Source organism: Fusarium vanettenii (assembly GCF_000151355.1).
Source record: "Fusarium vanettenii 77-13-4 chromosome 4 genomic scaffold NECHAsca_3_chr4_2_0, whole genome shotgun sequence".
Taxonomy (NCBI): domain Eukaryota; kingdom Fungi; phylum Ascomycota; class Sordariomycetes; order Hypocreales; family Nectriaceae; genus Fusarium; species Fusarium vanettenii.
This window is the reverse complement of record NW_003315879.1, coordinates 2965135-2989609: the sequence shown is the minus strand read 5'-3', so window position 1 is coordinate 2989609 and position 24475 is coordinate 2965135. Positions and strand designations below refer to the sequence as shown.

General features: G+C 53.2%; 10 protein-coding genes across 10 annotated transcripts; 5 read left to right on the top strand and 5 right to left on the bottom strand.

Moving 5' to 3' along the window:
* Positions 1-197: 197 nt before the first annotated feature.
* NECHADRAFT_37866 (uncharacterized protein) lies at positions 198-1235 on the top strand (the record flags this gene model as incomplete). The annotated part of the gene is made up of 1 exon (XM_003052296.1): positions 198-1235. The coding sequence occupies one exon, from the start codon at positions 198-200 to the stop codon at positions 1233-1235; it is 1038 nt and encodes a 345-aa protein (XP_003052342.1).
* Positions 1236-1602: 367 nt separating this feature from the next.
* NECHADRAFT_38892 (uncharacterized protein) lies at positions 1603-3495 on the bottom strand (the record flags this gene model as incomplete). The annotated part of the gene is made up of 2 exons (XM_003051837.1): positions 1603-3261; positions 3316-3495. 2 exons carry the CDS (start codon positions 3493-3495, stop codon positions 1603-1605), a joined length of 1839 nt encoding a protein of 612 aa, XP_003051883.1.
* Positions 3496-4991: 1496 nt separating this feature from the next.
* Positions 4992-7200, top strand: NECHADRAFT_100228 (uncharacterized protein). The gene is made up of 4 exons (XM_003052295.1): positions 4992-5571; positions 5699-5741; positions 5781-6751; positions 6800-7200. Exons 1-4 carry the CDS (start codon positions 5304-5306, stop codon positions 7021-7023), a joined length of 1506 nt encoding a protein of 501 aa, XP_003052341.1. The 5' UTR covers positions 4992-5303; the 3' UTR covers positions 7024-7200.
* Positions 7199-8056, bottom strand: NECHADRAFT_79411 (uncharacterized protein; the record flags this gene model as incomplete). Its single annotated transcript, XM_003051836.1, has 1 exon — positions 7199-8056. The coding sequence occupies one exon, from the start codon at positions 8054-8056 to the stop codon at positions 7199-7201; it is 858 nt and encodes a 285-aa protein (XP_003051882.1).
* Positions 8057-9056: 1000 nt separating this feature from the next.
* On the bottom strand, positions 9057-9974 carry NECHADRAFT_102590 (uncharacterized protein). The gene is made up of 3 exons (XM_003051835.1): positions 9931-9974; positions 9568-9875; positions 9057-9518 (listed from the first exon to the last, which is right to left on the bottom strand). Exons 2-3 carry the CDS (start codon positions 9873-9875, stop codon positions 9398-9400), a joined length of 429 nt encoding a protein of 142 aa, XP_003051881.1. The 5' UTR covers positions 9931-9974; the 3' UTR covers positions 9057-9397.
* A 251-nt stretch (positions 9975-10225) lies between these two features.
* NECHADRAFT_38612 (uncharacterized protein) lies at positions 10226-12283 on the top strand (the record flags this gene model as incomplete). The annotated part of the gene is made up of 1 exon (XM_003052294.1): positions 10226-12283. The coding sequence occupies one exon, from the start codon at positions 10226-10228 to the stop codon at positions 12281-12283; it is 2058 nt and encodes a 685-aa protein (XP_003052340.1).
* Positions 12284-14470: 2187 nt separating this feature from the next.
* On the top strand, positions 14471-15854 carry NECHADRAFT_100227 (uncharacterized protein). The gene is made up of 7 exons (XM_003052293.1): positions 14471-14559; positions 14614-14667; positions 14720-14761; positions 14815-14874; positions 14928-14984; positions 15036-15173; positions 15226-15854. Exons 1-7 carry the CDS (start codon positions 14527-14529, stop codon positions 15724-15726), a joined length of 885 nt encoding a protein of 294 aa, XP_003052339.1. The 5' UTR covers positions 14471-14526; the 3' UTR covers positions 15727-15854.
* A 269-nt stretch (positions 15855-16123) lies between these two features.
* On the bottom strand, positions 16124-18116 carry NECHADRAFT_100226 (uncharacterized protein; the record flags this gene model as incomplete). Its single annotated transcript, XM_003051834.1, has 2 exons — positions 16124-16695; positions 16748-18116. 2 exons carry the CDS (start codon positions 18114-18116, stop codon positions 16181-16183), a joined length of 1884 nt encoding a protein of 627 aa, XP_003051880.1. The 3' UTR covers positions 16124-16180.
* Positions 18117-19253: 1137 nt separating this feature from the next.
* Positions 19254-22638, bottom strand: NECHADRAFT_38628 (uncharacterized protein; the record flags this gene model as incomplete). Its single annotated transcript, XM_003051833.1, has 3 exons — positions 19254-19806; positions 19854-20296; positions 20353-22638. 3 exons carry the CDS (start codon positions 22636-22638, stop codon positions 19254-19256), a joined length of 3282 nt encoding a protein of 1093 aa, XP_003051879.1.
* A 630-nt stretch (positions 22639-23268) lies between these two features.
* NECHADRAFT_79406 (uncharacterized protein) lies at positions 23269-24446 on the top strand (the record flags this gene model as incomplete). Its single annotated transcript, XM_003052292.1, has 3 exons — positions 23269-23385; positions 23452-23583; positions 23646-24446. 3 exons carry the CDS (start codon positions 23269-23271, stop codon positions 24444-24446), a joined length of 1050 nt encoding a protein of 349 aa, XP_003052338.1.
* Between the last annotated feature and the right edge of the window lie 29 nt (positions 24447-24475).

Here is a 24475-nt window from a genome sequence, read left to right as displayed (position 1 = left end):
GGCTCCCGGAGCTATCTCGACATCTACCGAAACCCTTGTGACCCTCCTTCAAGCCATCACGGGGTTCCCTCACTCGACACTATTGGGCGGTGATTGCTCGTGATATTCACTCCCGGCGACGGACTATAACTTGTTGTATTCGTTTTTATTCGACTAGTTCCCCTCCGTCACCTTCACGAGCAAATACCATTGCAGTCATGTCCAAGACGACGCTCGCTACCATCGCCTGCCTTGGTGCGGGAGGCGGCGCCGCCGTCACGGCCGCCGTTTACGCCCTCCGAGGCGGCAAGCAAGAGCCCAAGATTGCCGCCGCCCCGGCCCCGACAACCTCCGTCAACTCAATGGCCGCCCTCCCTGCTCCTACCGCCTCGGGTGCTGTTCCTGCCTCTCAGATCTTTGGACCTCCCGCCGTCGTCCCTCCTAACGCTCCCCTCGACCCCAATGCCCTCGTCAATCCCGCCGGCCTCTTCGAATATGGCTTCCCCGGCCCCGTCGCCGACGTAGGCAACCGCTCCGCCCTCATCTCCTCCTACGACCGCCGGCTAAGAAACCCTCACTGGGTTGTCGAGCACATCACCCCCGCGTCCCTCGCCCATCGCGAGGGCGACCGAAAGCACAGTGCCTTCCTCGAGGATGATTCTGTGCCGCAAAAGTTCCGTGCCGGGCTCAAGGACTACTTCCGCAGTGGCTACGACCGCGGCCACCAGGTCCCCGCCGCTGACTGCAAGTGGTCGCAAAAGGCCATGGACGAGACCTTTTACCTTACAAACATGTGCCCCCAGGTTGGCGAGGGCTTCAACCGTGACTACTGGGCTCACTTTGAGGACTTTTGTCGTCGCCTGACCGTCAAGTACCCCTCGGTCCGCATTGTCACTGGTCCTCTCTATCTGCCCAAGAAGGAGGCTGATGGCAAGTGGTACGTCAAGTACGAGATGATTGGAAGCCCTCCCTCAGTCGCCGTGCCCACCCACTTCTACAAGGTCATCTTTGCTGAGGACGGCCGCGTTGGTGGAAACGTTGCCCTGGGCGCCTTTGTCCTCCCCAACGCTCCTATCGCCAACTCTAAGCCCATCACCGACTTCGAGGTTCCCCTCGAGGCTGTCGAGCGTGCCAGTGGTCTCGAGTTTGCTACAAAGCTGCCTCCTCAGCGGAGACGCCGTCTGTGTACTGACACCACCTGTGCCCTGGTGATCCGCGACTTTGCCGACAAGCAAAAGGCATTCCCCAAGAAATAGGTTACACATTGCACAGCTTGTGTTGTATACTAGGAAATAAAAATGAGGCATGAGAGGAATGACCAGGACGGGAGTGGATTTTAAGCATCTATGGAGCCCCAAGCAACCATGTTTAATGAACTGCTGCTTGTAGAGCTTTGGACATTTACTATGGCATGCTCTAAGTTGAAAACCAAGAGCAATACTACATGTAGTCACGCCAAATGAAAACAAGGAAATGATTTCATGATTGATAATGTGCCATTCTACCCCCGAAGATTATGGCTGCTCTTGAGCTCGATTACAGCAGCCATTCCATGCTTTTCATGCTACCACCAACGCCAAAGGGTATCGACCTGTCGACATCGAAAAACGAATTCCCTCACATCTACCTCGCCCGTGTGTACTTGCCTTGGCGCTGCTCCTGTCGCAGGCTCTCTTCCTGGCTTGGCAATGGAGCCCGTCGTCGGTTGTCGCCCTTGAGGTCGGCATCCAAGCCAGGCAGAGGTGGAGGTGGCACTGGGAGAGGAAAGTTGCCAGGCGGGGGAGGCATGCTGCCAGGAGGTGGAATGACTCCTGGAATGAGACCGGGTGGCAGAGCTCCAGGGGGAGGCAGAGGGACGCCGGCCTTCTTCATGAGCTCGATGAGCTGGGCGGGATCAGGAGGGTTGTTGGGATCAAGACCAGGCAGAGGAGGTGGGGGAGCTCCGTTGAGGCCTGGCAGGGGGAAGGGCAGAGGAGGAGGGGGGGCACCTGAGCCTGCGCCAACACCAGGAATAGGAGGTGGTGGGACAGCTGATCCAAGACCAGGCACTCCTCCACCAAGAGGAAGACCAGGAATTCCGGGAAGCCCAGGGACTGCAAGCTTGGGAGCATCTTGGTCGACCAAAGCATCCATCTCGTCTTCCATCTCCTGCTGTTCTTCCTCCTGTCGCTGACGTCGGTTGCCGCGGCGGTCCCAGGTTCCCTGAGCCTCGGCAGCCGCCTCGCCGATGTGGTAGCGATCCTGAAAGACTTCGGTATCACCTGGTCGAGCACGGCTCCAGAATCGCGTAATACGGTCGTTGGAGCCTGAAGCAAGAATGTGACCGAGAGGATGCCAATCCAGAGACCAGATGGCGTAGTCATGAGCAAAGGGGACCTTGTGCATGGGCCAAACGGACTGAGCAGGAACTGAAGTTGGGTCTGGGCTGTCGTAAGGCGCAACGGTGAAAGGCTGGCCAGGGGGTGGGTTGGGTGAGTCCAAGAGGTAGTGGAAGAGTGAACCATCCATACCACCAGTGCTGAGGAAGTTGGGGTGGATGGGATGCCAGGTGAGAGTGGAAATGTCCTTCTCATGGCCCTTCAGGAGGCAGATGTCGCGCATCATGCGGAGATCGAAAACTCGGGCAGTCTGGTCTCGGGCAGAAGTTGCCAGGCAAGCGCCGCGAACCTTTTCAAAAACAACCTTGGTGATGGTACTCTTGTGGCCATGGAGAGTCGTGAGGCAGCGACTGGTGCGAGGATCCCACAGCTTGACCAAGTGATCCTTGGAACCAGAAACAAGCAAGCCCTTGGTAGGATGCCAATCGACACTCTTCGCATCCCAACCGTGACCCTCGAGCTTGGATTCCATTTGACCCATGGCAAAGTCGAAGATCTTGAGGGTAGAGTCGTCACTGGCAGTGACAAACTTGGAGTCGTTGGGGCTGTAGGCGAGGTCTCGAATGGGGTCGGTGTGAGCGTTGATGCTCTGAACGTTGTTGAAGTTTGGCTGCCAGTACTTGATGACTCCGTCATGGTCGGCCGAGATGAGCCAATCGTCGCTGTGCGAGTATTCAAGAGCACGGATAGCCGAGTCGTGGGCCTGCATGATGGTTTCAAAGTTGAAGCCCGTTCCGTTCCACAAGGTGAACTCGCCACTAGTAGAGGCCGTCAACAGTCTGCGACCCTCTGGTGTCCAGCGAACCACATTGATAGGGTGCTTGATTTTGTTCAGCGATGAGTGGAGATGCTTGATTGGAATGCTATCGCCAGCTCTGGTAACTCGAGCTGCAGGGGGGAGCATCTATATCATCTTAGTCAGTGCCAGTTTGATCATCTAAGGGAAGGCCGAACTTACATCGACGATATAGCTGGCGCTGGGTCGTTCGGCCTCGCCGGCATAGCCTCCTCTGTAGTTCGGGACGCGATCATGTTGCCAATGAGTGATGGTTGCGCCGTAGTCAGTCACCGGTCCTGAAGGTCTAGCGGTTAGATATGCGAACAACACCGCTTTGTTCTTGTCTCTCGTGTCGTCCATCGTGGGCGTGATGATCCGATGTTTGATGCCCAACTTGAACGTTTGCGATGACAAGATGTTTGTTTGTCGAGGTCAAGGGGAAAAGAGAGGAAGAGCAAACATGATAAATCGAGGAAACATTGGGGAACGCCAGATCTGGTATATTGCAATGATACTCAATGCACAATAGAACCAAGCCATTCATCCCAATGCAGTATACATCTTAGTGGCAAGCAAATAAATGACATGCTGAATTAGGAAAATGAATAGGCGGGGTGGATGGATATTGGAACTTTCTCACTTCATCCTGGCACTGGCAAGGAACAATAGCCAACTTGACTATTGAGTGAACAGTGAAGCATCACTGTCGGAATTCAAGGAAACAATAAGGGCACTCACGTCGACCCCGAACTTTGACAAAACCGTCCTGTCCCTGAGCACCACCCCGGTCACCATGATCACCACGATCACCACGAGGCTCGTAGGCCATCGTGACTATTCACAACTCAAAGCACAAGCATCCACAGTAGCTTTGTGAGAAGCGCGTCGGTTTGGGTGGGTCTTGAAAAGCCGAAAAGGGCCACAATGCAGCTATTCGAGTTTATGTGTGAGATTGAATGAATCGAATATCGTTCGAAAGAGAGATTTGAAGATATCGACAGGATACAGTTGAGTGATGAGATGCGCAAGCCAATTAAAGACAAAGCCAGATACTGTTCTCCAGAGGCGCGTGAGCTCTCAAGTGAAGTTCTAAGCCAGGGCCAAAGCTCCAATTCAGACGAGGATTAACCGACATGATCCTGGTACGGTCAGGTGACCTCGCGCTCGGATTACTCAGCCATCATGAGAGACTGTCGCCATGGCCTCCACGAGGCACCTACCTTAGATACCTAGCTCCCACCCTTTCGATTTAGATCCTCAACGGTAGATCTGATGAGATCGGGGATCCTCCAAACAGAGCTCCAAATTTATCTCGTACCCCAAAGTTGTTGGGGTCGGAGTAAACGGCTTCTACCCGAGCTCCGATGTCCCGCAATCAACTCACCAGCAGGATGCAATACAACCGCACTCGCTTTCGCTTTCACATGCTTTGACGCCAACGGGCAAGATACTGTTTGCTCACCCCGAGTACCGTCTCAGTCCCCTGCAACGCCACAGGTCCAGAGGTTCCAAGGGGGTTCATGGTCCCACTCAACCGCCCAAGACCATGAGCAGTGCCCGTGTTGGCGCTGTTCTTGACTGGATGTTGGCCAGGGGTGGGATGCTCCCGGATCCCTAGCGTTGCTTGCCTTTAGCCTCCCTGTGAGAAGCTCCTGTCGACTGCCAAAAAGGCCCCCGGGCAGCCCCGCCAAGAGGCCCGCCAAACGCTATGAACCCGACCGTCCATCCATGATAGGATGCCCTGGAGTTGGTCAGAGGTCATGGCGAAGCTCGATGCAACAAAAAGTCAACCACCCGGACTGCGGACTCAATTCGGGGGCTTGCGAAACCTGGAATTTGCCTCCCCTCCTTTCTCTCGGCTCGATATTGTCATCCGATTCTCGACATTCCTTACTCTAATAACCTCATATTGCCTTGCTTGCCCCCCAGCGTCACCCTTTGCTGACGTGCTCCCTTGTGCAGCTCTGGCTGGTTCACCCACTGGAACCGTGGCGTCAGATCTCCTATCAACCTTGCAACAGTCGCCGCCACCCATATAACTTTGCGTCGACGAGCTCGAGCTCATCATTTTTGTCCCGGTTATCAACGAAGCGCTCTCTGTCCCTGATTCCTCTCTTGCGACCTCACGTCTCTCGACCAGTCCGCCGTCGCGGCATAACTCATTGACGATGAATTCGGCCACAGCGACGAGCGTAGAAACATCCAATGGCTCGGCTCCGAGCTCAGTCTCCCGGCGCAGCGGCCACGACGTCACTCAGCGCGAACCGCAGAACCGCACCAACGGAGGGGCCACTACCGGGTCTCCCAAGAAGGCTGGACAGAAGTACAGACATGTTGTTGCTGTGCACTCCAAGACGAGGCCTTCGTGTCTGAGCTACGATTCCGATGCGACACCCAGCTTCCTCGGCTTCCGCAACTTGATGGTGATCGTGTTGGGTAGGTCGCAGTGCCCCTCTTCGACCGTTGGCATTGAGCTTCGTCATTGACACTTGGCAGTGGTTGGAAACTTGCGATTGATGATTGAGAATATTCAAAAGGTATGGTCTTGCTGCGCTTACTCTAGAGGTCTATCTTGGTGGTGAACGTGCCGCTGACATGATCAATTAGTATGGAGTTTTGATTTGTCTGAGATGTCACGACTACAGCCGACAAGATGTCTTCATGGGACTCCTCCTCTACTTCTTGATCCCATGCCATCTCCTCGCCGCCTATCTAATTGAGCTGGCTGCCGCCCAGCAGGCTCGAGGATCCATTAAGCATGTTAAAGAAGGCCCTGCTGGTGGTCCCTCGGAACAGGAGCGCAAGAAGTTCCACAAGACCTGGGTCATGGTGGCATGGGCTCATGCTGTCAATATCACCCTTGCTCTCGTCCTCACCACCTGGGTTGTCTACTTCAAGATTCACCACCCCTTGATTGGTACACTGACCGAGATGCACGCCGTTATCGTCTGGCTCAAGACGGCTTCGTATGCTTTTACCAACCGTGACTTGCGACACGCCTACCTGCACCCTGTGGAGGGCGAGCGCGAGCTGGTCCCCGAGCTGTACGAACAATGCCCATACCCTAAGAACATTACAGTGGGCAATCTGATCTACTTCTGGTGGGCGCCTACTCTCGTCTATCAGCCTGTCTATCCTCGCACGGACAAGATCAGATGGGTATTCGTGGCCAAGCGACTTGGAGAGATCTTCTGTCTCAGTGTCTTCATCTGGGTTGCCAGCGCTCAGTACGCCGCACCTGTTCTTCAGAACTCGCTTGACAAGATCGCATCTCTCGACATCATGTCTATCCTTGAGCGGTTGATGAAACTGTCAACAATCTCCCTCGTTATCTGGCTGGCTGGCTTTTTCGCCCTCTTCCAGTCCTTCCTGAATGCCCTCGCCGAGATCCTGAGGTTCGGCGATAGGTCGTTCTATGATGACTGGTGGAACAGTGAGAGTCTTGGAGCCTACTGGCGAACATGGAACAAGCCTGTCTACACGTATTTCAAGCGTCACGTCTACATGCCTATGATTGGACGTGGTTGGAGCCCGCAGGCAGCCAGCTTTTCCGTCTTCTTTGTCTCTGCAGTTTTGCATGAGATCCTTGTTGGTGTTCCTACTCATAACATCATCGGTAAGCGAAACACCTCGAGTGCTCGTTGACATGGACTAACTTTCGCAGGTGTTGCATTCATGGGCATGTTCCTCCAGCTTCCGCTCATTGCCCTTACCAAGCCTCTCGAAAAGATGAAGCTCGGTCACACTGGAAGGGTGATTGGAAACATCACCTTTTGGGTATCATTTACTATGTTTGGACAGCCTTTTGCGGCTTTGATGTACTTTTACGCATGGCAAGCAAAGTACGGAAGTGTGAGCAAACAAATGTCGCCAGCAGCGGCCAGATAGGAGTGTTTTACTGGGTTGGGGCGTAAACCTCATTTTACTGATGTTGTGTTAAGAGTCCTGGAGTTGAGCTATACAGATGATTAATCGATTTCGCATCAACATGCAATTCATCATGTATCTACCTCCTTGCCAGACCCTGATTAGATCCTGCCTATTATACATTCTCCATATGCAGCTACCTGATGAATGGCATCCTAGTGCCGACCCTCTTTCGATATTGGACATAGTCGTCCCCAAAGAACTCGATCAGTTTGTTCTCCTCGTGCCTTATCCTGCTGCTGAAGAATTTCCACAGTACGTACGCGTAGGCAAAGAAGCAAACAACATTGCCCAGCACAAGCTGCGTCCCCAGCCCCCAGTAGAAGAAGCCAAAGTAGCTTGGATGTCGAAACAGGGAGTAGATCCCGGTAGTAACCAGCTCGTGGGAATCTTTTTTTCGGTTCTGAACATGGTGGTTGAAGCTGACGCCAGCCTCAAGCATAGCCATTGACCGTACGACTTGTCCAACCAAAACCATGACAAGTCCAGCTCCAAGGAACAACGGTCCAGTTCCAAAGGGTGCCCAGTGGCGATCGGGGAAAATGAGGTTGACAAGAGCACACTCGATGAAGGCTGCAGAGTGAGCGATGGCGTATAGTGGCCAGTTGGCAGTCAGGAGAAAGCTGTCGATGCTGGCCACCAGAGTATTGCGCTCAGCCGTAGTCCAGAATTCCAGAAAGTGAAATGCCGAGAGGGCAAAGAGGAAGAAGGGCACTCGCCAGACAGGGCTGGACGAGAAGCACAAGATGGCCGCAACGGCGACGGCACTCAAAGCGAGGGAGATGCCCAGGCAAAAGGCCCTGATGGCGATGCCGGAGAGCGACTTGGGCTGGCCGGCAAAGAATGGCTTCAAGGCGATGATGTCGCTGAGGGGTGGTCGGGAATCCATGTCATCTGAGAAGTCCTCGCTGTAGGTGGGTGATGCCTCGTGATGTGAAGGCGTGGGGTCGAAGTTGGCGGCGGCGCGGCCGCCAGGATGGGTGTTTTCAGACATTTTGTGATGACGATCAATAAAGAGCTTGTATGTCTGCATGAATATTTCCGTGATAGAAGAAAATATATTTGAAGAGCACTCGTCCCTGAGGTATGATATCGCACGTATCACTCTCAAGGGTCAAAGTGAAAGGGGTGAAGGCCAAACAAGGATTGAAGAAAACCAGCAAGAAAGCGCTGGAGAAGAAGAAGGCAGGACAAAAGGCGCCCTGCCTGGATTAAAAAGGAACGTATGGATAAGACCAGTTGGTTACCGCGACTGCTGGTTTGCCATTATCCCCCCCGCGCGGCGTCTTGGGGTCTTGATTGTGATGCAGAGAACAATACGAACGAAGCTGTGCTGGCCAGAGCTTTTGCGATTATGGAGGGATGGATGGGACCCACCTGGACACGCCTTGGGGCTAAGGGGGTTTGTCCGCCTGTCGAGTGGAATAAGCCCTAAACATATATAGGCGCTCATGGCGTTGGAAATATTGAGTAAAAGACGCTCATCGCAGAATATGTTCATATCAGGAAGATTCAAATCCTTTTGAGCTGCAGTTGCTGTTGGGTTGTCTTCCAAAGTCGCAGCATCTTCCCCTTTAGGGGATTTGGGCGCTTGGGGGCTGGAAGCACTGCATGATGGGTAGAGGTACTTGCGCCAGAGCACAAACAAAGCCGACCTATATACATAAAAGCCTACTTGAATGTATCCTCTGCATAGCCAAGGGGTTCTAATTGGAAGAGACTTTAGGGGTCTTTGCTTTGGTGCTGAGCATGAGAGAACCGAATAATCCCAGCCTGGGATGATATGGGCATCATCGTTTGTATTTGTTTCATAACTGGAGCAACCCACGCAGTTGTTGAATCAGTCATCGAGCCCCCTATAACTATCCAAGGTGAGAATTAAGAGTATTAAATATTACGGTAATGGGGCGGTATCCGGGCTCGCATTCTTAGAAGCCATCAACATCATGATCGTGATAGCTTCATCAGTTGGTTGCATCTGAGTCGTTAACAGTCCATCCCATCATAGAGAAGCTTTGTTCTAGTGAAACGTCTCTCTTTACTGCAGCCACACTTCACAATTTGAAGCTCTCTAGGCCTTGAGAGTGTCAGAGACAGGTAGAGAAGCATTGTTTCCAACTGCTTGAGCGTAATCATGGCAACTAAAGAAATTACCCGGCTCAAGGAGCCTTTTGATCCAAGTCCTCATCCGCGTGAGATCTCCTGGTTCATGAGGCGGCCAAGCCCCGAATACATTTCAGCTGGCCGCGTCTACATCCAAGACTGCAACAAGCACGCAAGACATGAGAACTGGTGTCCAGTCCAAGGAAAGATATCAGATAGTCGACATTCCCTGCTAAAGTCCGCCTTGTATCGAGAAAGATGAGATAATGAGGACCAGAACGTTGATGAATCCCCAGGTGCATGGGATCCAAGTATTCATCTCGTAGTATCCAGCAGAGTAGACAGCGCCCAGCCTGGAGTCACGTTAGCAACTAGGCGTATCATGGATTCCAGAGGACTTACACCAAGCCTACAATGCTCCCTGCCATGACAGCTTCAAGTCCTGCCATGACGAGGTATACGATGGGAACCGCCCATAGATACTTCCACGATGACTTCTTCCAGCCATGGTTGAACATGGCAATCAGAACTGCAGCCAAGTGGAAGCATGCGTAAATGATGATTGTCCATAGTAGAGTGAACCGCCAAACATCCAAGATATAGTAAAGGGTGAATCGTTTATCGTTGGTGGTGTCATAAAGGGTCTGGATATTCAGGGACGGGAAGCCCGGCGTCTGGTAATCCTTGGGAGGTTCGTTCGGAAGCGCCATCTACATCGTCCATGTTAGCTCTCCGATGTCGCGACGAGGTTCAGATGCGACTTACCGTGCCATAGTGCAAGCTGCAGAATGGTATCGCTGTGCTGATACAGTCTCGCGCTGTTGCTACGGTCGATTAATTAATGGGGTGGTTGAATTGGCGGCGACAGGGGATCCATTAGGACAGGGATGGATGCCCGTGCTGGACGGGACCTATGCACCTTCCCCGGAACGTCATCCCCAGGCCTCGGCAAAAGCTCGTGAAATCGGCCTGCGCGCCGAGCGCAACGCGACAAGAAGCAACTTCAACTTGTTCACCACCTCAAACTTGTCCCAATATCCACGGACACGGATGAATCGCCATGTCTTCTGATAGACTCCTCAGAACTGTCTTGCAACACTATCAAGACGTCCACGATGCCGCCAAGACGGAGCAGATCATCGGGTCGACGACGCACCTCCTCACCGAGCTTACAAACCCTCTAAACCTCGGCCTCCTGACATCGCATCTCCTTACGGCACCAGCGATCTGGTTCCAGCCTGGCGGACTTCGAACCTCTACCCGAATAATCAGCATCTACAACACTGCTGCCGCGCGCATCCACAACTATGAGATCGCAAAGACGAAGCGCAACGAGCCTCACGAAGGCGGCGGACTGCGATGCGAGGAGTGGACAAGGGCTGTTGTGAAGGGCGCGGACGATCGATCGAGGAGGTGGCAGCATCTTCTCGTCCTCACAGGTGTGCTCATGGGCATGGAGTCTAATAACCGCCAATCCTTGTCGCGCAGCTTGAGGAATACACTTGAAGAGGCAGTAGTGATGGCGGCGAACCTGGCGCTTGATACCCGCGAGGAGGACGGTCCTGTGGCGGGCGCATCGGTTGTTATGGCTCTCAACTTTGCCTTTCCATTGCTTTCCGACTTCCACAAGAGTCTCATCAACTGCAATGCCATGCTGCCTCTCATTGTGTGGGCTGTAACTGCTGAGGAGGGCTTTGCCGATGGCGAGTTCCTCATCCCAATCAGCACCGAGATTGTGGAATCCCCAGCCCATCTGCTTGCCTGGCCGCCAACGACGCCTTCGTTCCGCCATATCCAAGAATTGGATAGGCGTCCCACCTTGGCCAACATGGGTCCATTGGCCAAGCTTGCCGGTTTCGCTATCCAGCGCGCAACTGACACTGCTGCCGTCCTCGCTGCTCAGGACGGCCTCCTTGCCTTTACCAGTAAGGTCTTGAAGATCTGGCGAACGAACCGACTGAGCGACATAGACCCAGCACTAGAGGGCAACGTGCTTACACAGGAGACTCTGACAAGCACGTGGTCGGTCCTCTGGAACCTCATGAGGAAGCTCATGTTTGGAACAGTTGCTATCCTTCAAGCGATTGTTTCACGAAGTCTTCTTGATCCCCTCATGCTGAACGATGTGGCGGCTCCCGTCATTGCAACCAAATCACTGCACATTCTGCGCAACATATTCTTTATCTCTTCAAGGAACGGCAACAACGCTTTCCAAGTATACAACTTTACATACCTCACGTCGATCGACTCTATCTCTCGGAGCGCGTCTGCGTGTTACATGTTTCTCCAAGAGACTCGACCGGAAGAGAACGCCTCGACAGAAACTACATATCTGCAGAGAACATTGGATCTGTTCTACCTGAACCTATCTGAGCATCTCCCCCTCACTCTATCGACAGACGCATGCGATGCTCTTATCATCAAGCCGGCAATCGCATATATCTCCCATGAAGGACCGACAACACAGTCCATGGTGCAACTGTTTGAGTCTGCTCACAGTGCCATCCTCTCGACCATCTCTTGCCCTCAGCACAGTCCTCTCACTATCGAGCTCACACCATTCTACATCGCCAAGCTATTCGATTCTTTCCCACGACACATTTCCTCGCGTCAGTTCAGAGTGGCCTTCAAGACTGTGATGCAAATTGTATCACCCCCCTTCCCTATTGCCGACATGGAGCCGCATCTCTCAGAGACTTTGCTTGAGATGCTTCGATCCTTTATCACAACAGCGTCAACCAGCCCTCTCCCTCCAACGGCGGATGTTGTATCGCGAGCGGCTATGGAGGAGTCACAGGAAGAACCTCTATCTCAGCAGAGTTCACTTGTATTGGCTCTGGTTGACTCTCTACCATACCTTCCCCTTCCTCTTGTGGAGGAGTGGTTTACGGTTACTGCTCAAGCAATGAATGAGATTTCGGATCCCACACTACGAGAGCCTGTGAAGCAGCGGTTCTTGGAGATCCTCGTGAGCGGAGAATTAGATGTGGAGCGAGCAGCTATTGGAGTAGCTTGGTGGGGGACTCAGGGAGGTCGAGAGCTCATCCTTGCCGGCAAGACGGAGCCGGCCATGATGAGCGGTGCCCTTGCCGGCCCTGAAAGATCGAGCAAGTTGTAAGGCTTGAGCAACGAGCGCGGATAAGCGCCGAGTGTGTGGTTCTGTCTCACATTCTTGACAGATCACCATGGCCGGTGTTCCCTCAAGCCTTGCAGTGTAAAAGATCGACTTGGCCGCAACATGTCACGGGTTTCATCTAGAGAGCAACGTCTCACCGGCAGTTGTTTGTGGCTGCTATTGCGTCTCGAGTGACGACACTGGGAAAGCTGAGAGGTCACAACTTGGCTGAACCAGTCGTGGTTGTCCGGTCACACCTGAAGACCAAGACCTGCGTTTTGGTGTCGCTGGACTCGGGCAGACGGACACCTTTCCGTGAGCCTTATGCACTTGTGTCATTTCTGGTCGGGTTCTAGGCTCGGCAGGCTGTGCAGGATCTGGTAGATCGAGATGGATGGAAGAGTTGGATGCATCTTGTTCTGTTCTGGGAGTCCGGGAGCGCCGGTGAATGACTATTTGCTCAATCGATGAGCATTCATCACACGTGCAGAGAGATGGGGACCGGACAGGACACGGGCTACCCGCCTAGAGGTAAGTCCGGCTTGGGTTCGGCATGTCTGGTGTGGTCCGAGAAACGTCGGTGTTGGGCTGGACAATGATCGTTGGTCGAAGCAATACGGTTGCAAGTCGGAACAGAAGCAGAGAATGGAAGTCATTCCCGGCAGTTAAGTTGGCACGACATTAATATACAAAGGAAATCTGGGAACGCGTTCATCGAGACCAAGGAAACGAGCTACAGAAACAAGCAATTGAAACGGTCAACAGCCAAGACCCAAGGGTCCTCGGTTGAAGCGGGGATGCTAATCAAGGTCACGGCCAGCTTCTCTGCAATATGAGCGGGGAGTCAAGACACGGAGGGTTGCTAGACCCAATTCAATCACCATCTCAGACACGGCTGGATAATGGCGTGGGTCGCACGTCACTCTGCGATGCGATTCGATGCTTGGGTAGAACAAGATTCCGGTCCCATCCCATGCAGACAAGACAGACATTGGCCATCCTGTTCTTTGGCTCCGGTGTCATTATCGTCGGGACTCCACAAGTGCGTGGTGGTGGATGTTGTCCGACAAAGTCTACGGCCACGGCCACGATGGATGGTTGCACTCACTTCATTCAGTTCAGCCCTTCAGGGTTCTCTCAGCAACTTGTGAACACCTATACTCATCAGTCAAAATGACAGTTTCCCGGCCGGCATTCTATAGTCGCTCCCACGACCTGCCAGACCAGGCACAGCCACAGTCCATGGAGCTCCATATCAGCTCGTCCAGGTTCCGGGACCTGATTTGGACCCTGTCAAGCTGGGCCGCCTGGGCCCATCCTTGGCATCTTTCAGGTCTAGCGTCGTCAGTAGATCACGACTAATGCGCCTCTCAGGTCGATCGGTGAACTGGTTACCCCGCTGTGGAAAGCTCTGAGATGTGATGTGCTCAAGCCGAACCATGACAAGCAGCCCAGGCATGACGACACGGGGGAAGCTTGTCGCGAGACAGGTCGAAACAAGCCTCAGATGTCGCGATCGAACCAATTGATGCCAAGGAACCTCGGATTGTGGGATCGTGACACTTGGTTGCCATGTACTCCTTTGCAACAACAGGTTTCTGGCTCCCCTTTTTCAATGAGGGGTGGAGGGGCCGTTCAAGGGACCATTCATCCATTCATCCATCCATCAAGGCACTCATGGTCTGAGGTACAATGACGGTACCGCCCAGAGATGGCAGTAAACGCGCGGTCGTGTGGGACACTCGGGTGATGGTTGGCTGAGAGCATCATCTTGACGAGAGCAAAAGAAACGACAATCGAGGCACGTCTTGCTTCCTCTGATGCTCACGCAGGGAGACGTGGGGTCCCATCTTGGCAAGGGGCCTTGTCTCCCTCCCTCAGTCGGGGACCCCGTCCAAGCCTCCTCCGTGTGCTAGCATGTCTTGCTAGCCGCGCCCGCTCGACAAGCTTCTGCTCCATGGCAGGATTGTCACAGCCCATGCCACAATGGAACAGTGGCACGTCATCTCCCGAGGGGCCAGTGGTGGGGGAGGGGAGGCGGCTCTCTCTGTTGGTACGGGAGACCATGATCCACATGACAACGGGACCGAGCTGGAGGGGCAGCAGCTGGAGCCCAGCTTGAGAGGGAGCTTCTCTGTGTAGGTATTAAATAGAAGCTGTCCCCTCACTGCCAGCTTAACCTTTTCGATCATTCACTCGCATCACTTCCTTGACTATCAAACTCGTATCAGTCATCATCCATCACAATGTCTTACGGCGGAAACGACAACGACAGCTACGTACGTTCATCCACTCGCTTTCACTTGAGCTTCTCAAGCTAACAGGCTGTTCAGGGCTCGTCCAACCGAAACGAGAGCTCCTACGGCTCCGGAAACAACGACAGCTACGTAAGTGACCACTCACTCTAATCAGAGTAGCCTCAAGCTAAGACTTTTCTAGGGCTCTTCTCGCCGTGACAACGACAACGACAACGATAGCTACGTATGGCTCCATACTCTCTCACTCACAAGGTGATGAAACTGACCCTCGAGTAGGGCTCCTCCAACCGACGCAACGAGAGCTCCAGCTACGGCAGTGGCAACAACGACAGCTACGTATGTTGATATTTCTTCCACCAAGATGATTCTGAGACTAACACCTGCATCAGGGCTCGTCTGGCCGTGACAACACCAGCTCCAGCTACGGTGGAGGCAACGACACCTACGTATGTCTTGGCCACTCTCATTCCAATAAACAGCTAACTAACTTTCACCAGGGCTCTTCCCGCCGTGACGATGACGACGACAACAAGAAGTCCTCGTACGGCTCCAGCCGTGACAATGACGACAGCTACGGCACCAAGTCTTCCTCGGGTGGCTATGGATCCAGCGGACGCGACAACGACAACAGCTATGTATGCTCAAAGACTCTGACTTTGATGTGTTCTCGAGCTAATCATTACCCAGGGATCCTCTAACCGGGACGAGAACAAGAGCTCCAGCTACGGCTCCAGCGGCAACACCTACGGCTCATCCGGCCGAGACAACGATGACTCCTACGGCTCCAGCCGCAAGGACAAGGACGACAATGACTCGTATGGTTCCAGCGGAAACACCTACGGGTCTTCTGGCCGTGACAACGACGACTCGTACGGATCCAAGTCTTCTTCGGGCGGCTATGGTTCCAGCAACAAGGACAACGACTCGTACGGCTCCAGTGGAAACACCTATGGCTCTTCCGGCCGTGACAACGACGACTCTTACGGCTCCAAGACGTCGTCTGGCGGCTACGGCTCCAGCAACAAGAACGAGAGCGACTCGTACGGAACCAGCTCTGGCGGCTACGGCAGCTCCAAGCGCAACGACGACGACGAGAGCAACACCTTTGTGGACAAGATCAAGGACAAGGCTGGTGACTTTATCGGAAACAAGATCAAGGGCAACAAGAACAATGACGACGACTACTAATTGCTGGCGTGTCGGCATGGTTTAATATGAAACTAATCTGGCGTTTTTTATATGTATCGATAATGAAGAATTGAGTCCGTCCAACGCCATGGATGGTGTTTTCTTGAAATGAGTTCTAAATTGATACCAACTGTGAAAGCTCGTGAGTGAAATAGACCATCGTTGCAGCCTAGCCAGCTCTGCGTTCTCCTTGTTTTTGATTAGGAGATCCCAGTCTGACATGGCAGCATGGATTGGATTGAAGCACAACTCATGGTCCCAAGTCAACTTCTACAGGCGTGCTTTCGTGTTTGTATGAATGGTTTCAGACCCTTGAGCATGTGCACTAAAGATACAAGTCACGAGGCATTGAAGAGTAATTTGACCTCATAGGATACAAGCTGTGGACAATACCAAGTATGAATCTCATGTCATCATTATTCAACTTAAGTGGTCCTTGGTAGAGATGAATTAACTAAACCAGCTTCTTGTCAATCTTGACAAGAACGACTCCCTCGGTGACACGTCCCTCGCAGTCCATGAGATGAACAAAGCGATATCCCTGTCCCAGCCGATCAAGCCTCACGCAGGCCCAAGCAGCCAGATCGTCCTTTCCGATCTCATCATCCCGGATGGTGAAGCGCACCCATGAGAGCTCATCCACGACGTGGGGAACAGGGGGGAAATCGAGACGCTCGCCGCTAAAGTTGGGGGCTTGGCCGCGGTGAGTCCGCGTACGGGCCTTATACTCGCCCTCACGTTCATGGCCGTCGTTGGGGATGGGACCGCCGTGGAACTCGTCAGGACCCTCGACGTGTAGCTCGACCTTGACGTAAGGCTCAAAGCCACGGGCGGATGTGTCACCAGGGGGAAGGGGGATGTTTTGGGCGGCGAGAACGGTGATGGTGAGATGAAGGGTCTTGCGGGTGATTTTGTTGAAAGAGGCGTCGTCCCCATCGTCGTCTCCCTTGCTACGGTTTGGTCGGTATCCTATATATGATTAGTTATGTGACATGGTGACATCATATGATGGTGTTCATACCTGGAGGCTTCAAGACGTAACCTCCTGTGCCAGCAAACATGCCCTCGTTGAGCATCATGCCCTCATCCCATCTCTGCCAGTTCAGGGCAACAATCTGAATACCCTTACGCCAGAAGATGGCAGGGTCCAAGTTGGACGATCCTATCCGCAGACCCCAAGGGTACGTTCTCATGAGAAAGTGGCGGTTATGGTTGAACAGGTCCGACGCCTGCTTCTCGTGCACATCAATCACCTTCTTCTCAGACAGCGAGAAGATGTGCGTAGGCATTCCGGCCTCGGGCTGCGTCAGGCTCTTAAAGGAGACGCCCCGAGAGTAGAAACCCATGCGGCTCAGCTCCTGGATCACCTTTGATACCTTCTTTGCTGCTGCCGCCGCTGCCCCTGGAGGAGCAGGCTGGTCGTCATCCTCACTGTCCTCCAACGGGGCTTCGGTGCCGGGTGGTGCGTACTTGACCTTGACGATGAGCTTACGGCGGAGCGAATCTGGACTGGGCAACGCATCTGGGTCCCCCTCGGGTTCAGGGACGAGGAGACCTTCCCAGGTCTCCTTCATGATGCGCACCATGCACATCTGCTGACCCGGGGTGCAGTGAACCTCAAGGGAGACGATCACAGGAAGGTCACTGACGACAAAGGCACTCTCTCGGATGGCCTCACAGACGGCGCGGAACGAGACCTCCTTGGTCAGGGTGTATCCGTGGAGGACCCGGGGCTCAACGATGGCGACTTCGGGCTCCGTAGATTCGGCACCGGCGCCGGAAGCGGAGGCGGGATCGGCCTCTGCGTCATCGTCGAGGGTCGTCTTTCCGAGCTTGGCCTTGAGCTTGCTAAATGTGCCCTTCTTCTTCTTGATTCTCCTGATGGGCTTGCCCGCCTCCTCGTCGCTGCTACTGGGGCTGCTTGTCCCCTCAGCGTCCGACTCATCACCGTCCCAGACGTCGATCTCGATGCACCGACCACCACGCAGCAGGGTCTCAGTGTAGGGCCTAGTAGAACTATCGCTGGAGAGCTGGTTGCCCGTGAGGTAGGTGTTGTGGCTGGAGCTGATAAAGTACGCGGCGAGCGGATACGAGAGGTCCTGAGGCTTGGGCGGGGTCGTGGCCGCTGCGAGCGACGACGTCATGAAGGCGATGAAGCCGTCGAGGTCAAGCGACTCGCGGGCGAGTAATTCATCGACGGTGGTCGAAGGATCGAGCTGCTGCGTCTTCTGTACAAACGAGTAGATGGCCTCGTGGCTCCAGGTGCCATCCTCACAGTCGACCAGAGACTCAAAGATTTTGACAAGGTGCGCACGAACGACGGGGTCGACGCTCGAAAGAGAGCGGGACGTCTCGCTGGCACCGCCACCAGCCTGTAGTGGAAGAGGCATCTTGAGATGACGAGAGAGTCTCTTTCGTTTCCGTTCCTTCTTTGATGACGTGAGATCGAGCAGCGAGCGTAAAAATGAGAGGGCGATGAAGTGGTGTTGCAGACGTGAAGTTATTCGCTGTCGTCGAACAGGCCTTGGTTGGCGGGCGGCGTCCACCACATTCTGCTGCTGCTGCTTCTCTTGCTGTAGCTGCTGCCCCTGCATATTCTAGACCATTAGAGAATCAAGTCAAGTCAGCCCAAACTGGGGGAAAAGGATGACGGTGCAGCCTCAAGAGACGAATCCATCTTGAAAGATTTCATTTTGCAAACTGGCGGCCTCTCCTTCCCTACTATCTTTTTTTTCGTTCCACGCTCGGCAAGGAAAGAGCAAGCCACAGTCAAAAACTACAAGGGCTTCCTTAATCTGGCATCCATCTCATCTGACGTGGTCTCATGTTCAAGGGTAGCTCAGGATAGCTTGCAACACATGCCCCACAACGGGGACCCCTATAGGGTCTTGTGAGCAGCTGAACAAACATCAACCACGTTACCCGCGGTCACTATTTATAGTGGTTGACCCGGTAAACGAAAATTCAAGGCCTTTCGGTTTGAATAGGATCGTCACGTGGCCTGTGTTTCTTTTACGAACTGACCAATGTGAAACACTCTAAGCCAGGAATGATGTTGTAGCTAATGCTTAGACCAGGCAGGTTCTGTCAGAACCATAAATGAAGCTCTAACATAAAACAAACCCAAGGCTGAGAGCAGTGCCGTCTTTCCGTCTTGACTCCAGCTTAAACCCCTAAGCCACATGATGATACGTAGGCAACGGATTCTACTCTCCTTTGTAAAACATAAAGGGGGGCTTGGCAACTCTCTTCATGATTGCCAAGAAGACCTTTGTCGCTGTCATAGGCGTATCGTTCCATTTCCGCGGCAACCACAAGCCGAGCTCACTTGGCAACCTTCAAGGTCCAAGCCCTTGATACAAGCCATCTTCCCCTTTTCTCGAAAGGCGTTTGAGCCACGCAATAGCCTGTGACTCCTTGATGAATAATTATACGAAAGTGTTGTTGTGTTTGGATACGAGATTACATTTCTCCATCATGACATCTGTCCGTGCCACCATTCCAGCTCATGATTACCACAACACATCTCATGCTCGACCCTTCTGGGCTCGCCTTGCATTCCTCCTTTTCTCGAGAAACTCATCCAAATCAACATGGACCCTCAGCCCCTTGGATGCCATCGTCTCAAACACCCCCTTGAGCTCAGAGGACTCCATGTCCCGGTTCAGCGTCAGGAACGCCTCCATCATGACATCCTTTGACCATGGGCATTGCCTCAGTGCTCGGAACAATACATCCTTGGCTTTGGGCCGTAGTTCCCTCTGCAAGCTGCAGAACTGGATAAACTTGATCCACAGGCCAGTGTTGGACTTGCACAGGTCGCTCGACACGGCGTGCTCGAATGCTGCCTTTGTAGTGTTGACGTTACCACGCTCCATCTCGTGATAAATGGCAAATAGTCGGCTGCTCAGACAGTCCTGAGCTGGAGTGAGAACTGTCTCATATAGGAGTGTTCTCGTCTCGTCGATTACACGAAGGCTAGAGTCAGCCCACTCGAACAGAGCCAAGAAGATGCTGTTTCGGGGAAAGTAGCCAAGGAATTGCTTCAGCTGGTCAAGTAGGTATGCGCGTCGGAAGGGCCTTGATCCTGTTAGCAATTGTCCATCAGCTTCTGCAAGAAAACTTACCCTCGTGTTGCGTGCAAGTATAGTAATCTCGCCGCAAATTGTAGGGCCCGCTCGTGAGCGGGTGACGCTTGATGTCCTCGCCTCTTGAATTCAAGAGATTGTTTGTGAATAACTTCAATCGCGGCTGATATGTTTCCTTGAGAGTCTGACGTTGGCTCAGAACAGCCTTCAGCAGTCAAATATGACAGCAAGACCAGACACTCGATAAGACTTTCTGCATGATCCAGTCCGCCAGCAGAGAGAAAGTCGTTCATCCTAGAAGAAAAGGCTTGATGAGCTTTGAGGATATGCGTCGAAGATACGTCGGGAGCTTGGTCCAAAGAACGTAAGTTATCATTCACAGAAGCGCATAGCCTTTGAGTTGCCACTTTCTTGTTCCCAAGTTCCAGTTCCATCCAGGACCATCTCCTCCAAAGCCCAAAGGCACTTGGCGTTGACGCCTTCTAGTACCATGTGTTAGCAATCGGATCTTCCGAACATATAGTTATAGTGTACTTACAGATGTAAGCGCTGTTGCTGACGAAAAGACTTTAACTGCAACATCATGACTTCCACTGGCAGACTCGGCCAGAGCATATGCGCCGTACAAGTCGAGGTTAGCAGGGTAGCGCTTGAGTAGAGCTTTGGCGGGCTTCTTGACACCATTTCCATCCCATGCCGCACACAACGCCAGATGAAATCCCGCGAGTGCCTCAAAGTTGGCAGTATGGACCAGCTGTTTGGTAGCATTAACCACAAGGTTCAGCTCAACCTCGTTGCTTCCATTCCTCCCTGGGAGATAAGAAAACCACTCTTCGCCCGAAAACAATATGTCGGGGGATTGAGAGACACAAAGAGGCTGATGTGTAAAAGCTGGCGGTTTTCGCTGTATCTCAACTGGATCTTCATCACCAGAGGGAGCCTCCAGACTCCGTTGTTCTTCAGTTGCACTCGAGCTAACCAGGAACTGGTCATGTAATGCCTCTTCCGTCAAGACATTTGATCGAAAGGTAGGTGGGAACCCAGAAAAGATGAGAAAAGCATCGACAAGTTGCTCTTGCACAACTTGTATAACATCTCTCGGCACAATAAAGAGCAACGGCTCAATATCAGAGAACATGACCACTCGAAACGGGTCATCTTCTGTCCCCTCGTCCATGGTTCTCGCCGGCATTCGAGCCTTCTCTGTCTGAGAGTGCTCAATGATGGCCCAGCGCCTGTAGTCATCTCGAGACTGGCTCACGATATCCTTGCTTTCCTCAAGTGACTCAGGGGCATCCCCTATACCGCCATCTTCGACAAACTTTGCCCAGCCTTGGGCATCTGCTTCTCCTATTCGGGGAACTTCACTCTCCCAGAAATCTCGAAGTGATTCGAATGCTGCAGTCTGGTCATCCAGATGTGGAGGTCGAAAAAAGTTGAGTTCAAGGAAAGCTTGCCAAGCTGCAACCGCAAGTTCCTTGTATCCAGAGTCGTGAATGAATCTCGTAAGCCTTAGAAAGACGTATATGGCCTCGCTAAAGTCTTCTGTACCGAGATCTGATCCAGATTGCGCGAGGATCTGACTAAGTCGACTAAGATGCATCTGCTTGATCGACTCATAGTGAAAGGCGGATATGTTGGACAGAGCAAAGTCAAGGTGTGTCTTCCACAACGTAAAACTGACTTCCTCGTCCTTTTGCAGATCTGCCCACTTCTTGGCAGCCGTCTTGCTATTCCACACCTTGACTCCCTCGCGCATCAAAGGAACCAACACCCGAGTTCGATCTTGAGGAGTTGAAACGTTTGCCAAAGCCGACTCAAGCATGTGTAGTTTGATCTCAGCAAAGGAGTGCACCTCAGCTTCGAGTGCTCTGTGGTCAATGTCCTCGCCGGCTCTTAGAAGGGCATCCTGATGATTTGCCAGCTCGAGCCAGGCATCAATATCATCCGGCTGATCCTTGACGCGTCTGGAAAGTTGTATCGACTTCCATTTCAGGGGGTTGTTTTGATCCAAGTCGACCTGCTCGACATCCGAGTCTGAGTCAGTCTCCAGATCGCTGTCGACAAACTGTCGAGGCTTCGCTTTGCCCTCTATCGAGCGATATGATGGCTTTTCCTCCTCATCAGATGATTCCGTGTCTTGCTGGCCACGCTTGCGCTTTTTGGATGTGTTCAACGGTAAAAAGTCGTCGTCAGCATCTTCCAGAGACTCATTCTCCTGCTTTCGGATTCGAAGTGGCTTTGTTCTCACTCGCCATGCCTTTGAGCGAAGCCCATCCTTGTCCTTAAAAGCATAGGAGCCTTCACCCGGCATGCGGAGGCTGAACTGATCTCTGGGTCCATCGCGGTGTATCACAAGCCGACCAGTGGTACCAAGAACCTTGCCATATCCGTCACGGTAGTAGGCAGGAACCTGAGCTCGATCAAGATGGCCATAGCGAATAATCAAGGGATCGCCCTTTGTGTCGATCACATACAATCGCGAAGCCTCCTTGTTGTCTCGAGGAGGCTCGACGCGTCGCTGATGCTCTGGCGTCCCCGAGCGACTAGAGCGTCGAGATTTCTCCCTTTCTCCGTGCTCTGAGCGGTGCCTTTTTGAGTGGTGATGATCGCGATGACTGTCAGAGTGATGGTGTCGTTTCCTCCTCGAGTCTCGATCACGCTCTCTTTCTCGCGATCTTGAACCTGCGCTTGCACTAGAGTCCTTCTCTTTTGACTTGAAAGACGAAAACTTGGGTACTTTCAGCTCCGAGGTTTCTGGTTTCGGCTTGAAAGATGCAAACTTTGGAACCGTGAGCTTGGGGGGTTCATCCTCGTCGGACATGTTGCTAAGCTGGAGAGACTGCCTCAGCAGCTCATGCCTTGTATCGGATAATGTTCAGGGGTGTGGCATTGCAAAGGATGCGACTGCAAGAAAAGCGACGTGTAAGCTGGTGGTTGTATCGCGATGAGCCTTATCAAAACGTCAGCCACAAGGGGCTGCAGCTTGAAGCTTGGCCAGTGCGTGATACAGTGTGAAAAATCACACACTGTCCTAGAGACCGAGGTTTAGGGGCTCTTGGCAGTAAACTTCAGACCCCAAGTGCCACTCAGCTCCCCTGAAAAGCATCCTTCAGCTCGCCTAAAGACAGTGTCAGAAGCTTGATCGCGTGCCCAGCCGGTACCTGAATTAAGTTCAATTGGAGACGGCGTTCGCGGGAGAGAAGCAAAAATGCCAACTCACACATTAAAGACCCCTTGCATCTCACACCAACCAGCGCATCATCCTCCCTATCCAATTTCGACTGCACTGCTGCCGTCAGCCCTACACGTCTGAGGGGACTGATTTAAGATTATCGTGCGGCCCCTAGTTGCCGTTTCTTCCGGTGGAGGTCGGTGAGAATCCTACCGACTTTATCAATTATAGCTGCTCGTGCCCCTCGTCTACTCATCTTCCGCTTCGAGCTCTCCCACCATGGACTTTTCCTCGACGACAATCCTCTCCGTCCTTGGTGCTTCTGTCGCGACTATTATCTTTGGTACCTTCATCATGGGTCTTTTCGGTGGAAACAAGATGCCCGTTGAGGGCAAGGTATGTGTCCTGCGATTCCTCATGGGAGCCTCTCATGATCCCCTCAACTGACAATTCCTCGTCTAGACGGTCCTCATCACCGGCGCATCCGAGGGAATGGGTCTCAGCGTGGCCAAGAAACTGTCTGCCAAGGGCGCCAACATCATCCTCGTCGCCCGAAGCGTCGGCAAGCTCGAAGCTGCCCTTGCAATTGTCCAGGTCAATCCCCCACGTAAAGCTCGTCTGTCCTTCCAACTCGACTAACTCGACTTCCCTTACAGGCCGCGGCAAAGAACCCCGAAACCCAACGCTTCCATTACATCTCGGCCGACGTCTCCGTCCCCTCCTACGCCGGTCCTCTCCTCGCCGAGGTCATCAGCTGGAACAATGGCAAGAGCCCCGACATCGTCTGGACCATTGCCGGCATGGCCTACCCCGAGCTGTTCATCGACATGGAGATGGATTCGCTGCGACGACACATGGACGTCAACTTCTACGGCACCGCCGAAATGTCCCACGCCATTCTCCGCGAGTGGCTCGCTCCCAACGCCCCCGTTGAGAAGGAGCCCAAGCACCTCATCATGACCTCGAGCGTCGTCGCCTTCTACTCGCCTCCCGGATACGGCCCGTACGCCCCTGCCAAGTACGCCATGCGAGGTTTGGCTGAGAACATCTCTCAGGAGGTCAAGATGTACCCCCAGAACGTCGAGGTCCATGTTGTTTACCCTGGCACTATCCTCTCCGAGGCCAACAAGCGCGAGAACGAGGTCAAGCCCGAGATTGCAAAGATCGTTGAGAAGGATGACCCTCAGCAGACACCCGACGAGGTTGCCGAGAAGGCTATCCAAGGACTCGAGAACGGAGAGTACTTTATTACTGTGGCTTTCCTGGGACACCTCATGAAATGGGGTGCCTTTGGTGGCGCATCAAAGAACAACGCCATCGTTGATTTCTTCGGTTCTCTCCTGGCACTGTTTGTCTGGGTATTTGCCCGGATCGACATCGATAGCAAGATTCGAAAGTACGGCAAGGTACATGGTCATCCTAGTACGTACAAGAGGAAGAGGCCGCAAGATTTGTGAGGACATCTGGTGTCTGTCAACAAAGTAGG